The sequence below is a fragment of the Sphaerodactylus townsendi genome, linkage group LG02, assembly GCF_021028975.2.
Source record: "Sphaerodactylus townsendi isolate TG3544 linkage group LG02, MPM_Stown_v2.3, whole genome shotgun sequence".
NCBI lineage: Eukaryota > Metazoa > Chordata > Lepidosauria > Squamata > Sphaerodactylidae > Sphaerodactylus > Sphaerodactylus townsendi.
This window is the reverse complement of record NC_059426.1, coordinates 92,405,572-92,426,954: the sequence shown is the minus strand read 5'-3', so window position 1 is coordinate 92,426,954 and position 21,383 is coordinate 92,405,572. Positions and strand designations below refer to the sequence as shown.

The window sequence follows — 21,383 nt, the reverse complement described above, 5'->3', positions numbered from 1 at the left end:
TTTTTTAGAAATTCAGCCTACTTAGGCATATATCCTTGCCTGACCAGACAACCATATAAAATGTTTTACCTCCTATCTGCATTTAGAGTAACTGAGCCAAAAAGATAACTGAACATATATTAAAAAGTGGATGCTGCAAAATAACCATTTGTCAGTTTTAATCCTGGTTTTTTTTGACAAAAAAATTCCAACATGGTTTAAAAAACTTTTTTTGATAATCTATCAAAACAGCATAAATAGGAGCATTCAAACAAATCACAAAGATGGATGATGAGACAAAATGTCATCTGATTAGTCTTCACTTGCTTGCTAAATAACTAAACGACAAGCCAGCACTGAACAGGCTATTCCATAAAACAGGAACTCCATCAAAGAAGATCCTATTCCTAAACCCTGCAGACTATACAATTCAGGCAGCCCAATCCAGAGGCCTGGGTGGGCCTTCAGAGGCCTTATTTGTTTGTTTGTTTATCATTTGGTTTTGTATACCGCCCTATCCCCGGAGGGCTCTGGGCGGTGCACAACATAAAATTTCACCACAAATACAAACAAAACAAGGGGAGCAAGAACTAAATACAGATAGATAAATTACAAATTACACAAGCTCCACTAGTTATAAAATATAATTACTAAAATCCCTTTAAAACAGCGGGTAATGCAATAAAACGGCATCCAGCAAAAACCCATATTTAAAACCCTCCCCAAGAGGGAGGAATGGCGGGTCCCATCAATGTTAAGGGACCCCTGATCAGAAGGGGGCACTTCACTCAGCGGCTGGTCTCTCCAAAGGCCCGGTGGAACAGCTCAGTCTTACAGGGCCTGCGGAATTCACCAAGATCCCGCAGGGCCCAGACAGCTGGAGGAAGAGTGTTGCACCAGGCCGGAGCCAGAGCCGTAAAGGCCCTGGCCCGCGTGGAGGCCAGTGAAGGAAGGGGAAAAAAGACAAAAATATCTACCCACCATTAGAAAACTCTCCATTAGAAAACTACCCACAGAGAAAACTCTGCATAGACCTATACTGCCAGATTATTAAAAAAAAAAAGCTGGATGTGATTTTTTTGTTCTCTGACCAGTTCTACAATATTTGAACCTGATGTTTTTTGGGCAATGTTATATTTCACAGTTATATTTTCCAATGACACAATATCATCTTAAGGATTTGCCATAAAATTCAACAGTGACCATAATTAGCTATAGAGCTTATGGCTAATGTGTATAAAATTATGTCTTTATAGCACAATGTGAAAAACAAGTTAACCTTTTTTGTTTTCTGCACATCTCATAGTTTTGATCAGAGGTGTTAAATGTAACACACTGGTCTTCAATCTGCCTGGAGAAAAACTATAATGCTACAGAAAAAGTAATCTACTTTCACCTTCCTTCTCAAAATAAGCTAAGTAGGTGTAAAGTGCCATTGAATGGCAGTTGATTTATGGCAGGGGTGATTTGCCATTACCTTCTTACACAGTCTTCCTGGGTGGTCTCCTGTGCAAGCATCAGTTGTACTTATTTTCTGAGATCTGTCAAAGTCAGGCTGTATTATTTTGTATTATGGAAGCATCTACAGAATTAAGTTGTATGTGCCAATATACAATATTTTCTAATCTATTGGTCATCTTGAATAAAAAATACAATTAACTGCAGCACAACAAACCGGGGTGATTTCTACAGCCTTACGCATGCATATTAACTGAGTAATATGAACACTTTTATTTGATGACAGTTAGTGAAGTTATGTTTTAGGCTGCAATCTTTAATGAGCAGTTGGATAACTTTAATCTGCAGTAAGTATTCTACTGTTTCTGCAGTAAGTATTCTATCCTTTCACATATTAATTCCTGAAATGGAACAATAGAGATACAGCCACGTCGGCTTCTGCTACAAGTGCCAGGTTTTATAGAGAAAGGAAGCTCTAATAGCTTTCCATTGCAGTTAGCTTGCATTTCAGCATTCCTTCTGGAAAAACTAACACAAGCAATAGAAAGTAACTCTGTTCACTTAACTGTCATAGTATCTTTAATTTTCATTTTTACAAGATTTGAACATGATTTGGGTTTTTAAAATGTGATTTAGAACAGATTATACCCCTAGGATTGCAGTCTTAATGAAAGATGATTTATTGGAAAATGAAATGTGTTAGATGCAAGGAATCATGCATGTGAAAAGAATTAAACTTTTCTTCATTAGTGTTTTTATTTCACCCTATTTTCTAGTCTAGTTTCCTGACTTGGAAACCAGAATCAATGTAAGTTGTATCAGATTCCAGTAACTTGCAAATAGATTATCAGTTCCAGATGCCTAATTTTTCATTTTTTAAAAAAAAAAACTTTACACATGCTTCTCTGTGCAATATAATTCAAAAGGCATTTTACAAAACCTCTTCAAACTAAATAATATTTAAATCATATTTAATTCTATTATAAAAAAGACAGTAATAATTATAAAAATAACTTGGGACATCCCTTCTGAAGAATTACTTTTATTATTCCAGTGATAAGATTAGGGTTTTCCCCCTCATTTTTCATTCATAGCTGTATGGTTCTTAGGAGGTGAATCCGAGCTTCTTAGGAGGTGAATCCGAGGAACTAGCGAAGATAGTGGTAGACAAGGAAGAAGTTCTGGCAGCCATTGATAAACTAAATGTTACCAAATCCCCTGGCCCAGATTGCATTCATCCAAGAGTTCTTAAAGAGCTCAAGCATGAAATTGCTGATGTTCTCACATTAATATGCAACTTATCCCTGAAATCAGGCTCCATCCCTGAAGACTGGAAGATGGCCAATGTCACACCAATCTTTAAGAAAGGGTCTAGGGGGGACCCAGGAAATTACAGGCCAGTCAGTTTGACATCTGTTCCTGGTAAATTAGTAGAATCTATCATTAAAGATAAAATTATTAAACATGTAGAAAAGCAAGACCTGCTGAGAAAGAGTCAGCATGGCTTTTGTAGAGGCAAGTCCTGTCTTACAAACTTACTAGAGTTCTTTGAGGGTGTAAACAGACATGTGGATAAGGGGGAACCAGTGGACATTGTCTACTTGGGTTTCCAAAAGGCTTTTGACAAAGTTCCTCACCAGAGACTGTTGAGAAAACTCAGCAATGAAGGAATAAGAGGGGAAGTCCTTCTATGGATTAAAAACTGGTTGAGGAACAGGAAACAAAGGGTGGGTATAAATGGGAAGTTCTCACAATGGAGAGATGTAAGGAGTGGTGTCCCCCAAGGATCCGTTTTGGGACCAGTGCTCTTTAACTTATTCATAAATGACCTGGACGTAGGGGTGGGTAGTGTGGTGGCTAGGTTTGCAGATGATACCAAATTATGTAGGGTGGTAAGAACCACAAAGGATTGCAAAGAGCTCCAAGTGGACCTTGATAAATTAGGTGAGTGGGCTAAGAAATGGCAAATGCAGTTCAATGTAGCTAAATGTAAAGTGATGCACATAGGGGCAAAAAATCCAAACTTCACATACACGCTACAGGGGTCAGTGCTATCAGTCACAGACCAGGAAAGGGATTTAGACATCTTAGTTGATAGTTCCATGGGAATGTCAACTCAATGCATGGCAGCTGTGAAAAAGGCAAACTCTATGCTGGGGATCATTAGGAAAGGAGTTGATAATAAAACTGCAAGGATTGTCATGCCCTTATATAAAGCAGTGGTGCGACCGCACTTGGAGTACTGTGTTCAGTTCTGGTCGCCCCATCTCAAAAAGGATATCGAAGAGATAGAAAAAGTGCAGAGAAGGGCAACGAGGATGATTGAAGGATTGGAGCACCTTCCTTATGAGGAGAGGCTGCAGCGTTTGGGACTCTTTAGTTTGGAGAGGAGACGTCTGAGGGGGGATATGATTGAAGTCTAGAAAATTATGCATGGGGTAGAAAATGTTGACAGAGAGAAATTTTTCTCTCTTTCTCACAATACTAGAACCAGGGGGCATTCATTGAAAATGCTGGGGGGAAGAATTAGGACTAATAAAAGGAAACACTTCTTCACGCAACGTGTGATTGGTGTTTGGAATATGCTGCCATAGGAGGTGGTGATGGCCACTAACCTGGATAGCTTTAAAAGGGGCTTGGACAGATTCATGGAAGTGAAGTCAATCTATGGCTACCAATCTTGATCCTCCTTGATCTGAGATTGCAAATGCCTTAGCAGACCAGGTGCTCAGGAACAGCAGCAGCAGCAGAAGGCCATTGCTTTCACATCCTGCATGTGAGCTCCCAAAGGCACCTGGTGGGCCACTGCGAGTAGCAGAATGCTGGACTAGATGGACTCTGGTCTGATCCAGCAGGCTAGTTCTTATGTTCTTATGTTCTTATGGTAGACATAGCTCCTTTTATAACATGCCATTTAAATTCAGCTTGGTGCAAAACGCTGCATGCTTTAAATAGTATGTTATTTTGAAAATACAGTCCAAATGGTTTGTTTTCAGGATAAAACATAAATGGAGGGTGGGGGTGGCAACAGTATGATGCTTCTTCTAGGGAGAACCTGGAAGTGATGTCCTACCTCTCTAGGACTTGCCAAAAAACATAGAGTTTCCGTTGATTCTTAGATAGGTGTGACATCACTTCTGGATTCCCCGTAGAAGTGATGTCGCACTTGCGACCTGATTGTCTTGTTTTGTTTGGGGGGGTTTTCTCCCACAGAAGGAAACAACAAACAGAGTTTGGGGACTCAGATTACTCAGTTTTCCCAAAATAAAGTTAAATTTTTCATTGAGCCTGTGTCATCCCTGGATTGCTCCAATATAAAAAATACTGTTATGTGCAGGCCAGTTCTCAGGTAAGCCAGGCTGCATGTTTAATTGGATGAGGGGGCATGAGAGAAAAAGTGAGAGGCAGAAGTGGGCATATCAGATTCTGCCTCAGATCTTAAAGTAACAGACTCTTCAAAGTGATCTTAAAATTTCAGGGACAAACAATAGCCAAATGATCCTCTTTTATCCCAGGATAGCTTTTGTCCATTTGTTGAAGTGGAGTAAGCTGCCATCCCATTTCAATTCAACTGGACCTAGAACCATTCCATTATTTTTTTAAACAAATGGACAAAAACTGGTTAGTTTCTACGAATGGAGCCACGTGTAATCACAATGAGATTCCTTCTTTTTTAGAAATGAAATCTTTTATTTGCATAATGTTCTAACTTTCTGTTCTTCCAGGAACATCGGAAAGAGCTTTGACGGGTTACAATGAAGATGATCTTGAGGCAACTTTGAGAAAGTGGAACTCCACAAATAAGACCTCGATAGAGCTATATAAATCTGAGGTAGGTTGATTGTTCTTTTTGTACATTTGTAAAAAATATTTTTTTCATGATTTTAACTTCACTTGCTTGTTTGTACATAGGTACCTCAAGGGGAATTGACCCAACCGATGTTGCCACCTCCACCTCAAAAAATGCTGGAAATCAGGCAAGAACATGTTGTGCACTTTTATTTTTAAATCACCGTAGACCTCGATATTGACCTTTTTGTTCTAATGCTTCCTTTGCAAAACCTGCTTTAGTCGTAATAGTATATGGTCAGATGAATTATATAAGATATGTCGGTTTAATATACTTCTAAAAACTGCCCTTTAAAATCTTTTTGTGCTTAGCAATGTGATTAACAGAGGAAGCTCTCCAGTTCTTTCAAATAACTTACCTTCTACAAATGGGGAAAGCTTGGAACTCCGAAATAGGTAAGAGAACACAAATGAACAGTCTTGAGTAATGGTATTGCAGTTAACCAGCCCTGACAATAAGACTCAGTCTCATTGACACCCCTACCCAAGATACTGATTGCTGGTATACTAGTGATTCACATTAATGCTAGTGATTCACAGTATGCATGGGAAATGATGGTATTAGCTTTTAATATGATGGCATTAGCTTTGTGGAATGTGTCATTTGTAAACCAGGCCTTAATATTGCAGGTTGTAAGCAACAGAATATTTTTGAAATGTCAGTTTGCATTTTTATCTGATAATCCATTTTTATCTGATAATGCTGTGATGGATAGGCAAAGGTCCTCCTCTTTTTTAAAAAACCCAAATACCATTTAGTCCTGTTTGGTGCAGCTAGCAGCCAGTCAGGATCCCTGCAAGCTGTGTGGGACCAGAGTTACACTGTTAGCTCAGATTAGGCAGGGTCTGAATCTTCAGAGAAAGAGAGACCGGAGTGGTCCTGTGTCAGAGTTTGCCTTCTGTGTAAGCAAGGTAACCCAGTGAATGAGTAGATAAAGAGTTTGTGTCCCTAGAGTGATAGTTGGAAGAAACCTTTTCCTATCCGTCACCACAATAAAATAAAGAAGACTAACTTGAAGAGGAGACTGAAGCTGTCTCCAAGCCCCAATTTCTGATGGAATTCATACAAGATTTCTTTTTTTCCCCCAAAGACATCACATTTACACCGTGAGAGTTCTGTGGTTAAGAGAAGCCTAGTATTTACCTCAAGGATACTAACCTACAGCTGGCTGTTCTCTATACTCCTAAATTGTCCACTGTAATCTTATGAATGAATGAGCCCAGCAAGACTTTGTTGTGTTACACCTGTAAATAGTCTCTTATTTTCTGAACCATCTCCCCTAGTTAGTGGGGGGTGTGGGGGTGTTCTGTTTCCCTCATGGGTACTGAACTTAATATGTTCAGAAGCCACTTAGGGTAGGTTTATCAAGTAGAGGGCTAGGGACCACACTGGTTGAGCTTTACATCACGCTACTTCTGTTTGTCATTTTTATGCCTCTGACCTTCACATGTGTTTTACATTATTTATCACCTTGTCTTTTCAAGGGTTTTTCAGAAAAAAATATCAAGTAGTTTAGAAGACTTGCAAAGTGAATCTCTGGAAAAGGTTGGCTTGAAACATCTTACCTTTGCACAATAAAAGTGTGTTGTATATTTCTGTATGTACTATGCCCAGCAAGTAGAAAGTTGATGTATTCACAGGTTTTGAGATATAGAAAAAGTCTGCACAAGCTGCATCTATGGTATATCCCATACATTTTCATCAAAAAATAATCAATTAAATTACATGGATTCAGACCTTACATAGAGAGAATCTTCTGAAAGAAATGTGATATGTGAGTGTCTCAGGTGTTACATTTCTAGCAAACTCAATTGGAAAGGAATGAGCAGTATGCCTAATCTCAGAATTTCTTGCACTGTTTCTCCAGCATGTTTCCTTTCACCGTTTGATTGTATGCTTGCAGTATATTTTGAGGTCCTGTTGATGTTACGTATGGCAAATTAATGAAGGACTAATTTAATGTTGTTTAGGTTTATTTTCTCCCATTTCTGTATACCAATACGGGGTATTTAGAGCCTATGAATACATCTTTCTGATTGATTGATTGATTGATTGATTGATTGATTGATTGATTGATTGATTGATTGATTGATTGATTGATTGATTGATTGATTTTTGGTGCTGTCAGGTTCATAGGGTTTTCAAAGGAAGAGACATTCAGAGGTGGTTTACCATTGCTTGCTTCCATATCACAACTCTGGGGTTCCTTTGTGATCTCCCATCCAAATGCTAACCAGGGTCAATCCTGCTCAGCTTCTGAGATCTGCTGAGATAAGACTAGTCTAGGGCTATCCAGTTCATGGTTTTAATCTGATTAGGAAACTATTTCACCACAGAACAATAGCAAACCTTGTCCTTTGAGCTAGCCATTGAGAATGATTCAATGCTGAGTGTAACAGCACCCACTCCCTGGGGAAAGACAGAGGCCCCAAAAAGGGAAGGAAGCCTGTTCCTGAGGGTGGATGTTCGGGTAGCTGACTTTGTTGGCCTATGGCACTCCCCTCAACTCACGCACACACAGGCCTTTAAACAGAAATCCTGTCAGGGGATACTAAACAATAGATATAAAATGCTGCCACCATAAGCTGAAATGGGATGTATAGAGAGGCTTTTGAAATTTTAAAACACAAAACTGGATTTTATTTAATAAATTTTTCTTCTCAGGATGGTTCAGAGAAGTACATAAGCATTTCTTTAGGCAGATACTTAGTGGTTACAAAACAAGCAGTTTCAGTAAGATGGCTTTCAGTACAGACTTTGGTGTTAACACACTCACAGGTGACTCTGTAAAGGCAAACCTCCCACACACGGTCCAGAACCCACTCCTAAAACGCCCACCCTATCTCCAAAGGGATTTTACACTGGCTTAGGAGGGTCTCCGTATAATAGGTTTCCCTTTCGTTTTCCACCATCTAGGCCTGTAGCCAGTGGTGGGATTCAAATAATTTAACAACCGATTCTGGTGGTGGGATTCAAATAATTTTTAACAACTGGTTGTTTACAAGCACCATTTTAAAAACCTTAACTGCATCTCCGCCAGCCAGTCAGGAGGTGTCTACATTTACATTAAGTGTTGCTAAGGCCAGCTTTTCTGCACCTTCTAACAATTAACCCTTTTACCTGGACCTAATCCGTCACACAGAGCATTGTTATATATCAAGAAACAATTTTAGTGCTGTTTAAATTTAAACATGTTAATTAGAAGAATGAGTGGGACCAGGGTAGGAACCAAGAAACTGGTTCAAGACTGTAATCTATATATATAAAAAGCTAACCATGCGTTTGTTCCTCACGCCCTAATGCGGAAACGGCTGGATGGATCGCCCCCAAATTTTTACATGACATCCCTTCCCCTTGCGAGCAGGTTTTGCGCCCTTCACCAGGCTCGTCGGTCACACCAGCACCCAGTAAAATACACGTTTCCCCAAGCCCCCGGCGGGCCAATGAGGGGCCACTGAGCCAGAGGAAGGGGCGTGGCTTGCCTGCGATTGGCCAACTCCTGCAGCAGCAATACCAACACCACCAGCAGCCACAGAGCAGCGCGCCTCCCTCCCTCGCGTTCTCCATTGACAACAGCGGAGCCGGAGAGGAGTGACGGCTTCCCTTCAGGCCAGCAAGGCTGGAAGGATAGCTAGGGAGGGGAGCAGGAGGGGAGGGAATGGAGCCGAACATCTGATTTGTATCCCTAAATTACAGTGTTTTTGTTTGGATCCAGTAAAAGGTACAAATTACATAGACTTCAATAGAGATTGGATTTGGCCTTTGTTTCTAGAAGACATGGTACATACATCAATAATTAGTGCTGGCATCATGCTATATATTGAGGAGAAAATAAACCTTCTAGTGTCCTCACAAAGGTTTACTAAAAATCTGACTACAATGTCACTTTTTTGTTTGTACTAACATTTGTTTACTGTTTTCTTTCCCTCCTCGTTTGAAATTACCCTTCCTGCAACTGCATAGCATATAGATGAGAAGCCAGTAGAACATGATATAGAACAAGAGGTATATTTAACTGTTTAACTCCATCTTAACATTGGCATGTTGAAATCATTATTTAAAAGTCTGGTTATTTATACTCCATGTTTCCCTTGAAGGCTCTCTTTCTGAACGTTAATAAAACAGTGTGTTTGGCAATTTAGTTAAGGTTTCACTTTTCGCTTTTGTAAATTGCTTATCTTAATACTTTAAAGAAAAGCTTTACTGGAGAAGTTGATATTTATTGTGCTTGTGTTTAGCTAAATAGTACATGGCCTATCCACCAGTTGAAATGGCACAGCCATTCATCTCTTTTCTCCCTCCCAACTACATGGGCCCCAACGTGACACAAAGAGCAGGTGCACTGGTGTATCCTGCTCCAAGTGGCTGAAGCAAGTATGAACCTATCCACATGTATAATTCCTAGTACAATACATTTTTACTTGTTTCATTCAAAATCTTATTAGTGTCTTCAAAAGTAGTTTGAAGCAGAAGAACGAATACAGGTATAATTCTGATATAATGACAAGCTCTGGTTAATGGTCTGGTTAATGAGCCTGGAGACAAGTGCTTCCTCTTCCTCCTTTTCCTAGTCTCCCCCCGCCCCGCCCCCCAAAAAAACAAAAAAGCCTGAATAAATTTTGAAAGCTGTTTATCCCCTTGGGAGTCTCCATATGTAAGTTGGAGGGGAAAGGATAGAGAGCTTATCACCCAATGAATCACATTCATTTTATTTTATTTTATTAAATTTATATCCCGCACTTCCCCACTGAAGTCAGGCTCAGTTCACATGGGGAAAAGGTCAATTTGAAATAAATGCAGCAGACTTTAAATGTAATTGTAAGATTTCTGGTGGTTTTTTAAAGGAAAGCAAATCTCATGTGAAAAGCAGCAAGTACCAGACTTTGCCAGGGAAGCTTCTTCGTCCTGCACATAATGGTGACAATATGCCTGCCTCCCCAGATGCCTGCCATGTGAATGGCAATGAGGACAACAGCATACAAAGCCTGAGTATGTATTTGAGGGAGAAGGATGAAGACATTATGTATAAATAACATGCTTTGTCATTGTATGAAGTTTAGCCTGCAGTTGTTTTTGTAATATACGCTATAATGTGGCCTTGCAGAAGAAAAAAGGAAATCTTGTCAAGAACCACTAGTCCAAGGGATTCTCAGGATAAGCCAGCAACACACAGAATTACAAAAGCCTGACATATGAGTCCTTACACCTCATTTTTGTAGCTGCCACCAGCCCCTTTTCCCTACAGTCAGAAGCCAAGGAGCAATCTTCCAACCTTCCTGGAATTAAATCATCTCTACAAGGTAGACTTGCTGAGAGAGTTTCAAAATATAATTAACCTGGTAGCCACACAGGCCTAGGTACTGGAATTAGATTTAATCCAACTGAAGACAAAACACCACATGATATAATTGAAGTGAGCTATTAAAATGGTGCAAGGATATCATTATTAAGAACAGTGAGAGGTGAGAATTGAAATAATAAAGACTAAATCAAAAGGATTAACTACACAGTAATATAATTGGTTCAGTTTTACCAAACATTAACCTTTCCAGCTATAATCCTCCAGCATTCAATGTCCAGTCTTTCTAAAAGTTAGCATGGACACATAAAGCAGGTATGAAATCAAAAGGTCCAAGTTTGGGTCAAGGAGCCATGAATAAGGTAGTAAGAGCAAAACTAGGCTGAAAATGCTGAACTTGATGGCCAAGAGTCTGTGTTGGCCTGAGATCATTTGACTAGTCAGTTAACTATGTAACCCTGTGACTAACCATGTGACCCTGGTGGGGTTCAGCGCACAGGCGTAGCTACCATGGGGACATCCGAGGACAAGTGCCCCGGCGCCACCTTGTGGTGGGCGCAAAAATTGCAGGTTCGTTTGTGGCTTTCTGTATTTTTTACTGTTTTTTCCAATTTTGGCCTGCAGGGGGTGCAGTTTTTAGGCTAGTGGCACCAGAATTTCAGGCTATTGCCAGGTGACTCTCCTGATGTTACCAGCCAAGTTTGGTGAAGTTTGGTTCAGGGGGTCCAAAGTTATGGACCCCCAAAGGGGGTGACCCCATCCTCCATTGTTTCCAATGGGAGCTGATAGTAGATGGGGCTATCATTTTGAGGGTCCATAACTTTGGACCCTCTGAATCAAACTTCACTAAACCTAGGTGGTATCATAAGGATAGTCTCCTGCTGATACCACCCAGGTTTGGTGAAGGTTGGTTCAGGGGGTCCAAAGTTATGGACCTCCAAAAGGGGTGCTCCATCCCCCCATTGTTTCCAATGGGAGCTAATGGTAGATGGGGCTATCCTTTTAAAGGTCCATAACTTTGGACCCCCTGAACCAAACTACACTAAACCTGGGTGGTATAATCAGGATAATCTCCTAAAGGTAGCCTAAAATTTTGGTACTGTTAGCTTAAACATTGCTCTCCTGACAGGCACCCTCAAATTTTCCCCGGGTTCTCTCTTTAAATCCACCCCCTTTGGAGTGGATTTAAAAGGAGAATCTGGGCTCCCTAGATTAAAAAAAACATTGAAAGTATTGTTGAAGGTTTTCACAACCAGATTCAACTGCTTGTTGTGGGTTTTACAGGCTGTGTGGCCGTGGTCTGGTAGATCTTGTTCCTAACGTTTCACCTGCATCTGTGGCTGGCATCTTCAGAGGTGTATCACAGAGAGAAGTCTGTTATAAGAGAAGTCTGGACACAGTGTATAACAGACTTCTCTCTGTGATACACCTCTGAAGATGCCAGCCACAGATGCAGGCGAAACATTAGGAACAAGATCTACCAGACCACAGCCACACAGCCCAGAAAATCCACAATAACCAACATTGAAAATGATGCTGTTTGGGGTGGATGGGTGGGAAATCTACCCTGAAACAACATCACTTTCAATGTTGTTTAAACTAGAGAGCCCAGAGTCTCTCTTTAAGGTGGATTTAAAATAACATTAAAAGTGATGCTGTTTCAGGGTGGATCCCCCCCTTCAAAAAATAGCATCACTTTCAATGTTGTTTAAACTAGGGAGCCCTGGGTGTGTTCAGATTTGTGTGTTGGGGCATGTTCTATAATGTGATGGTGTTTGGTTGTGGTGAGGTAGGGACACTGCCCATATGCCGGGGAGCAAAACTCAGATTTTGTCCCGGGCTCCATTTTCCCTAGCTACGCCACTGGTTCAGAGTGGTGTAATAGGGGCTTATCTGCAGCTAAGACCTCCAAGTTCTCACAGGTGTCAAGGCTCATGATTTCATCTTGACTGATTGGATAGAATGTGGATCCACTGTTCCCTGCCTTTGAGACTGGAAGGCAGTCAGGCGAGAAACTGTCTCTTTGCAGCACTTGGGCTCCTGTCTCAAAAGTAAAAAGTCACAGCTCGCTGGGGCTGAAGCAACAGCAGTTTTTTTTCCAATTTAATTTTTTCTATTGTAGGCCTGATGCCTTATATTGTATTTGTTTTATGTCTCATTGTACACCGCCCAGAGCCCTTGGGCGGGGGTTGGGCGGTCTATTAAGCCGAATAAAATAATGATAAGAATAAGAATAAGAGAACAAGAAACTGCACTAAGGGACTCAGTTTCTTGACAGATCTCGCTTAATAGTTATGTCATTAGAAACTAGAAGGTGGGAGGATGGGTTTCTTTTGGCAACAGATTATCCACTCTTACAGTGAGTCTTTACTACAATAGTGTATAGAATTCTGCAAACATAGAGTTTTTGTCCCAAAGTACACATTACCTGGAGAATCACCTCCTCCCCTATCGTTCAGTCCACCAGCAAAGATCTCCTTTGCAAGGCTCTGCTGTCTTCGGAGGTGAGGTGGGAGGCAACCAGAGGCTTTTTCTATAGTGGCATCTCCTCTTATGGAACGCCCTTCCCCTTGTGGTTTGTCTGTCACCTGCATTACTTTCTTTTCTTGCTGTTCACACAGACTTTTAATTAAGGGGTTGATCTTTTACTACTCTTTTGTTTGGAAATATATTTTAAGCTGTCACTGGCCTATTGTTATGGCCTGTATTTTTATGCTGAGCTGTGTTTTTAATGCTGAGTTTTAATCAGTGTCTTTTCATGTTTTGTTTTGTTTTCAGTAATTTTTGTAAGCCACTTCAGGTACATTCCTGGAGAAGCAGTATAAACATTTTTGAAATAAATAAATAAATGTAACAGGTAGGGTCTGCATTGTCACATCAGGACTTTAACCATGACTTTGACTTTCTGTTCAGGAGACCTTGTTTTCCAAGCACATGGACCCCTGATTTGGATCAGGACTGGGGCATGGCTGGTATGGAAAAGAGGTGTTAAACCTTTGGATTTTTCCAATCCAAAATAGGCTCGGGGGGGGGGGGGGGACAGTTTGCTCTATTGGGGGCTGTTCAGATAGCCTATCACTATATGCACCCAGCCTTCCAACAGAACAGATAGCATCCCGGGGCCTTTTGGGCGGGATAAATGGCAAAAGGAAGAGTCTTCTCCCCATGTGCCTCAGTCTTGATCTGAATTGGGACCTCACATGCTTGATTAATAGTCAGGTTAGGGGAACCCAGATCCTACACATTACAAATTCTAAGGTTCAGTTTTGTACTTCTGGTGCGCCCGCAAAGAGCCAAAGCCAGGCACTTGCAGGCATGTGCCAAAACTAATGATATGCAGAATCCTATATGTGAACTTTCCCCTTTGACAACTGTCCCACTAGTAGGAACTCAAAGTCAATATAACCTAGTGATTATATAACTCAAAGTCAATATAACCCAGGAAGGATCTGTAGAGATTGCCTACATCTTTATCACATCTCTTGGAATTGAGATCTGGTAATTTTCAGCTGAACTTTAGACAATTCTCCTTGCATATTTCTTTGTATAGCTTTTGTATTGCTCTGTTTTTTATGCTAGTTGCAATCCAGTGTCTGTTGTGTTTCTGCACCAAGCTTCATAATTGCAATTATTCAAGCTAGCTTTACATTGAATGAAGTAACTTTGCCTGTAGCCAAGACCCATATTTAGGAATTTATTTAAGACAATGTCAGTCATTTTTGGCCTATTTATGCCTATTGAATGTATAACAATAAATATAAATCTGTAGAATAACAACCTAATTGATAACCAATAATCCTACCAAGGAACCCCAAAGAAGGAAATCATAAGAAATTGTTTTGACTAAGTATTGCAGAGCTAAAAGAACTAGGTCATGCACAGGATGTAGCATCTCTCTGCTGGCTAATGGCCGTGTTGTGAGAGGCCCCCTTGAGGACACTGAAAATAATAAGCAATACTCCAAAAGCCATGGACTGTCTTGAGAAAAGAGAGATTCTCTGACCTCTCATTATAAATAAATCTGCTACTTGAGCCATGCCAGGCATTTGAAGAACAACTACATTTCCTTGGAATGACTGCATTCAACCTGGAAATGGGAATCCTTATTTTATTATTGTTTTCTGTCTAGCACAGGTGTATGCTTGGGATTATGTTCAACAGAAATTGAATTACTTTTGGACAATATAAGGCATAAAAAGTCTTTTTGAAAATGTACCATTTCATGTAGAATGGTTTTGATCTCCAATTAATCCCCTCCCCCAGGGTGCTCACCTTCACCTGCTTCGGTACTTTGCTTCCTGTCAATTTTTTTATTTCCTGTCTTCGGCTGTTCATTTCCTTTGCTTTTCTGTAACTTAGTTTTGCTTGAATTTCCCATCACCTTTGCTTCTTCATATGGCTTTCTGCTCTTGGAATGATTGAAGATCGCATCAGGAGTATCAGTGCACCAGTATTAGGTACCGTATTTTCAATCAGTGCAAAGCCCTGTGGGGATAGGGAGGGATATAAATTTAATTAATAAATAAAGTGTCTACACTAACAATACATTGGGAGGGGTGTGTGTTTTAAATTCTCAGTTGAACATAACAAATTCAAGTACGTTGTCTAAATCTGATTTGTGACCCTTGAAACAAGGATATCTTTGTTCTTTGTGCAATGAAATTTAGGAAGACCACATCTTGCTCTCTGAATTAGTTGTAAGAAGCCTGGACCTAAATGACTGAAAATATCATCCTAAAACTACTTTCGTGGGACTATCCTGTTGAATTGGCCTGGGTAGGATTCTGAGTTGACCTGTTAAGAATGGGACTGCAAGTCTCGTATCTCATGGAATTACTTTTTATGTTCAGTTGAAGAAGTGTTGGATTTACACCCCGCTTTTCTCCTGTAAGGAGACTCAAGGTGGCCCACAAACTCCTTTCTCTTACTCTTATCACAACAGAAACCTTATAAAATATGTGGGGCTGCAAGAATTCTGAACAAACTTTGACTCGCCCAGGTCATCCAGCAGGAATATAGGAATGTAGAAGCAAATCTGGTTCAACAGATAAGTCTCCACCACTCATGTAGAGAATCAAACCCCGTTCTCCAGATTAGAGTCCACCTACTCTTAACCACTATACCAGGGGTAGGGAACCTGCGGCTCTCCAGATGTTCAGGAACTACAATTCCCATCAGCCCCTACCAGCATGGCCAATTGGCCATGCTGACAGAGGCTGATGGGAATTGTAGTTCCTGAACATCTGGAGAGCCGCAGGTTCCCTACCCCTGCACTATACCATACTGACTCTCAGATGTTTACTTTTTAATTCTGACCATTGTGCAGAGTGGTTACAGAACTTGGGATATCTTGTTTATCTCCACTTGACTTTCCTAGTGTGGTATGTTTTGGTTACGTTATGATGAGATTTTCCATAGCTGTTAATGGAAACCCAATATTAAGGGAAACCCAATTTGTGAGATATCCAGTATATAAACTTGAGAAGATGAATGTACGTTGAATTCAGCAATGTTCTGCATCATATTTTAATTTAATTAAATCTCAGATACTTTAAACTACCTCAGAACTGCAAAAATTGTGCCTTTTGTATGGTTTGGTACTTGCATATATAATTTCAATCACATTTTAACTGACAGGAGATTCTGAGAATATGGATGGTACAATGAATTCAGATGATCTTTCACCCTTGTCATCTGGAACAGAATCAGGTGCACAGTCTCCACTATCTCCAGAGAATAGAAAAAGCCCAAAAGGAATAAAGAAAATATGGGGAAAGTAAGTTTGTATATTTTCTGTATGTCTTCAAATAAGCAGCACTTCTAGGAGGGCAACTAGACACCACACTGGAGATTCTTGACCAGACTTCTTTTATTTTCTTTAAAAGTAGATGCTATTAGGGATGGGGAATTTGAATCAGAGTTCTATCTAACAGTGCCATCACAAGCAAAGTTTCTCCCTTCTAAGCCATGGATTTTTAGGATTTCCCTTTACATTTTCTTTCCTTCAGGGCAAACTACAATACAACAGAACATGTTTCAGAACAAAGCCTTTAGCACAATGTCCCAGCTTGCTGCCTGGCAGAGATCAGGTTACAGCAGGGAGTTGAAGTCTAAGAATCAGGTTTCAGTGTCAGAAGTCCATTCCAAGGGTCAAAATACACAGAATCAACAAGCCAGAGGAAGCGTGCAGCAGTCATGTGCCTTGCTGCCTCCATGCTGGGATATTCCATGAATCTGCTTGATACAGGCTCTTCCAGCATGTTAGGCTTCATCCTGTGAAGACTCTGGCTTCTGCACGGGCTGAAATCAACGATTACGGCCCGGTAAAACACTGCTATGGGCAGGAGCCTTCGCACAGGCGCCGCCGTCAAGTCGATTCGGCAACGCTCTCTCTCCCCCCCCCCTCCCCAAAACGGTGTCTTTCAACCTTGGTCAGGGAGCGAGGTTTTTGGAAAACACCGGCTTCCATTGGGTGCCAAGCAAACGGCACCAGGTGGAAGCCGACGTATTTCCCACGGCTGTCCCAAACGGCTCCTACCTCCTGCCACCTTCCGTCACTTTGTGGAGGCCAGGGAACATGCCTTCTGGCCTCCAACCCTAGAACCGTCACTCTGGCCTTGGGGGCATGTCCCCTGGCCTCCTCAAAGTGACAGTAGGAGGTAGGAGCCTTCAGGAGCAGCGCAGCCTGTGGGACTGGTCATGTGAAAAGTCCCAGGGGGTGCATGGACATAAAGTATGCCGATGCACCCCTGCTCAGCTGGCCGTGCAGAAACGGCCTCTGTCTTTCCCTGCTGCAGAAGGTGCCATCTCTGAGCTAGCAGGTGTGCGTGTCTTCATTTAACATCAACAACTCTCTCTGTCTCTGCCTTAGCTGACATGTGGACTCGGGTGAGCTAGGTGCTTGAGTCTCTGTAGCTGGAGCAGGGCTGGATGCACAGGCTGCTTCTGCAGGCACTTCTGGCTCTGAGTTTTGACCTGGCTGTTGTTCACCCTGTAAAGCTTGCAGGGGCCCTGCTTGCTCCAAGTCCAGCCCTTGTTGGTTCCCAACTTGGCCTGGGCTTACTGGGCTCTGCTCATCCCCAGAGGACTCATTGCTCTCCAGGGGATAGCCCATGACACATAGTCATATCTAACTAACACAGTGAAGAACATAACAAATCAAAGCCCTAACAAAATAACCAAATTAAACAACTGCTAAAAAAAATGGAAAGAGCTCTGTTGGAATTCCTGGCATTCCTGACCAGGTCCCAGAGTTTCCTGCTTTGAAATACTATTGAAATAATATTAGACAGTGGAAAATGGTGAGACTCTTGATGGGTTCTGAAACTGCACGAGAATATTCATGTTGGCTAACCCACCATTAACATGCCAGGTAGGCTGAAAGGTAACTCACTTTGTCCTGCTGGAGAAGCTATGTTAGACTAGATTCTGAACATTAGCAGAGTGCAAAATAAACATTTCTTTTGCAAAGTCACTTGTGAGATGTGGGATCCATCACAATATTCATATGGACCTTGAGATCTTGTGTTAGAAATGATATTGTTTTTACTTTAATGCCTGGCAAATATTGTTAATGTTTTAATCTCTTCCAAAAGGATACGTAGGACTCAGTCTGGCAATTTTCCGGGAGATGATCTGGGCTTGGTTGAATTTCGGAGAGGTGGCCTCCGTGCAACAGCTGGACCTCGATTGTCTCGATCAAAGGAAACCAAGGGACAGAAGAAGTAAATGCTTGCTGCTTAACCTTAAATATTTCAGAATGTAGCATTTTGTTTTCCCTTATTGACTGATGTCCAGTGAAATTCACTACTTAGCTTGTAACTCTTTATAGAGAGGTTCCTAACAAACATTTCCTCTTTCTTCCATTAGAAAAGTAATGAAAAAGGCCTAATTGGGTGGTAGAGCAGTTGGTCCAGAACTTTGAAATCATGTTTAATTTGTTAAATGCAAGTAGGTGGAGGTTATATGTTGTAGGGACCTTTGGTGGCAGCAAAATCCAAGGCTGGGGGTGGTTTTGACTCCTCTTCCCTCCACACACTGTCCCTGATAACAGTCTGTTTACTTAGTGGAAAGCATAAAGAGCTGAGCTTGTGGAGCTCTTGTCTCCAACTACATTTGATCACCTCTGGTTCTATTCCTAGCCATGCTAAATTGGGAAAGAAAGTGAGACTGGGGAAATATTCTTGGTGAAAGGTGGATGTACGCACTCTTTCTCTTATCAGATCTCTATCATACTATTTCATTAATGATCTAGCCACAGCATCCCATGGGTTGATTGCATCCAGGTTGCGCTGCTGTAATGCACTGTATGCACTTTGAAAACTGTCTTGATAACAAATGCAGCAGCCAGGCTATTAACCAAAGCAGGATACAGGAATCTTGGTGTTGAAAGATCAACTCTATCTGACCATTTGTTCCCAGCTGCATTTGAAAGAGGGCTTTTCCCCACTTCAAAAGTGAAAGTGGAGGGGACCCCTGCTCCATGTTCGGCGCGCGGTTTCAAAAAGGTGTACTTCCAACCAGGATCCGAAATGACGCGCGCTGAGGGGTGGGAGGAACGGCAGAATCGGGGTGACTGAGTTGTCACTGCTGATATAGTGGGGAGTGCTGCAGGACCCCGGGGTATTTGCTGTGAGGAGCGCGCATCTAATGGTGGGTGGGGAATTGACCAATGTTAGTTCTTAGCTTTAAAGCCATCAGTGGCTTGGGGGCTACCTTATCCCACACTGTCCAGCCTGCCAGTTAACATCAGCCTCACTGTGCCCCTGTTGGTCAGTATGTCTTCAGAGATGAGCTGTGAGGCAACCAGGGACAGGGATTTTTCAGCAGTGCGTCTCACTTACGGAATGCCCTTCCTCTTAAAGCTGACTTAGTATCTGTGTTGCTGTTTTTTAGGCACCAGGTCAAAACGTTTCTGTTCTGTTCTAGGTTTTCAATTAAGGGGTTGATCGTTTAATACCATTTTCTAGAATACTTTTAATCTGAAAAGGGATACTATAAGCTGTTTAATGATCACTGCGTTTATGCTGTGACTGGGTTTCGTAATTTTTGGATTTTAATTAATACCTTTTGACATGTTATGTTGCTATTATGTTTTATTCTGCAAGCTACCTCTGCCAGGTTTCCTGTAGAGGTGCCAGAATGTAACATTGAATATTAAATATTTAATTTAATTAATTAAATAATTACATATTTGACTCCTTTCCGCTCTGTTAAAATTTAATAATATCATAATACCTATTAACATTTAATAATATCATACAAATGAAAGCAGTTTATAGAGAGCAAAGAGGTAAGAGGCAAGGGAACCAATGTATCTCTGGGACCGGACAGGTGATAACAGGATTGGCTGAACTGTAATGGGGGCTGGGGGCTGGAGGCTTTCCCTGCTGCAAGCTCATTGATTTTCAGGCAAGGTTGATGGCCCTGGCTGTTACGTTGCAATAATCAGGCTCGGCATCCCTCCTTCCTCATGCTGGTACAACTGCAAAGGTCTGGAAATCCTCAGGCTGTATTCCCCCAGACCCCAATGACAGCAGAATTATTGTGAAAAGAGAGTCTGGCAGTAAATGCCATAGAATCTAATCATGACTGTATGATGTGACTCTTGTGTTCTTGTTTGTGTTTTCTAGTGATCATAATGCCCCCTTTGCCCAATGGGGCAATGAACGAGTTTGTAACTGGCTTGAGGACTTCGGACTTGGTCAGTATGTCATTTTTGCACGGCAGTGGATTACATCTGGCCATACTCTTTTAACAGCCACACCACAGGATATGGAAAAGGTGAGAGACTGAGAATGTAGGTATTACCATTTGCACAGTAATTCAAGACAGCCCAGTTTTTTTAATAGCAAGTATACAGCCCAGATTTTTTTTAAGAGACAAAATAATTGTTTTGCTTATCACTTGCCACCAGATACCTGCTTTGATGATAACAGTATATTAGACAACAACTTTGGCAGGACTCTGAGGACAGGAATTTCCAGAAATAAAGCAATCACAAAAAGAAAAAAACCATAACACCCGGGAAAAGTCAGTTTTTATCATCCTTCCCACTCAAGTGCCTGCATCATTCACTACAAGTAGGAAGAGCCAGAAGCTGTAGTATCTTCATCTAGGACTAAGTGAAGAAAAGCCTCCCTTCTCTCTCCCACTCCAGAATAAAACATCTGGTGCTACCTGGCTTTGGTTGCTAGGTAACACCTTTTGGAAGCAGAACTATTTCTCTCACACCTATTGGAGAAACTGTTAAAGACCATCAGTTATAGCAAGAGAACTGGGCAGAGGATGTGCATGTGCCCTTTCTTCACAAGTCACCCCAACCTTTTAATGAATGTTTGTTATTTTATATAAGTTTTTGTTTGTTGTGAGCTGCCTTGGAGTCCAGTTACAAGGCACTTCACAAAATTAATAGTAAATACTTCTGCACCAGACTTTTGACCTTAGTACATGAGGGGAGGGGGAGACTTTTTTAGATTTGAGAACCTGTTGAGACCATTGTTGGGTTATTTACGGAAAGCCAGCAAATGTAGCCTAACTCCCAAGTTGTGTACCTCGTGCCTGGGCTGGTTACAAAATGTTTTGACACTTCCATGTCAGAAGATTTCTTAGTTTGAAGTCAGCAGTTATACTCCAGGGATACACATATGACAGATCTTAACATTCCTCTTAGCTTACTTGATCACAGTTCTTAAAGCAGTTCATGTTATGATAGCCATTGTGGTATAGTGTCAGATTAGGATCTAAGAGGTCCAGGTTCAAATCCCCACTTGTGCCACAGAAGCTTTTTGGTGACGT

General features: G+C 41.3%; 1 protein-coding gene across 8 annotated transcripts in view; it reads left to right on the top strand.

Moving 5' to 3' along the window:
* PPFIBP2 (PPFIA binding protein 2) overlaps window positions 1–21,383 on the top strand; it is a 157,087-nt gene that overhangs the window by 122,837 nt on the left and 12,867 nt on the right. For 4 of the 8 annotated variants that reach the window (XM_048484011.1, XM_048484007.1, XM_048484008.1 and 1 more), the window contains 10 exons: window positions 5,163–5,269; window positions 5,350–5,414; window positions 5,599–5,682; window positions 6,772–6,832; window positions 9,251–9,292; window positions 10,132–10,276; window positions 15,011–15,043; window positions 16,224–16,362; window positions 18,182–18,310; window positions 20,219–20,369. In XM_048484011.1, coding sequence (XP_048339968.1) covers window positions 5,163–5,269; window positions 5,350–5,414; window positions 5,599–5,682; window positions 6,772–6,832; window positions 9,251–9,292; window positions 10,132–10,276; window positions 15,011–15,043; window positions 16,224–16,362; window positions 18,182–18,310; window positions 20,219–20,369 — 956 coding nt within the window. The remainder of the gene's footprint in view (window positions 1–5,162; window positions 5,270–5,349; window positions 5,415–5,598; window positions 5,683–6,771; window positions 6,833–9,250; window positions 9,293–10,131; window positions 10,277–15,010; window positions 15,044–16,223; window positions 16,363–18,181; window positions 18,311–20,218; window positions 20,370–21,383) is intronic. The other 4 variants (XM_048484012.1, XM_048484010.1, XM_048484013.1 and 1 more) reach the window with 4 other exon arrangements.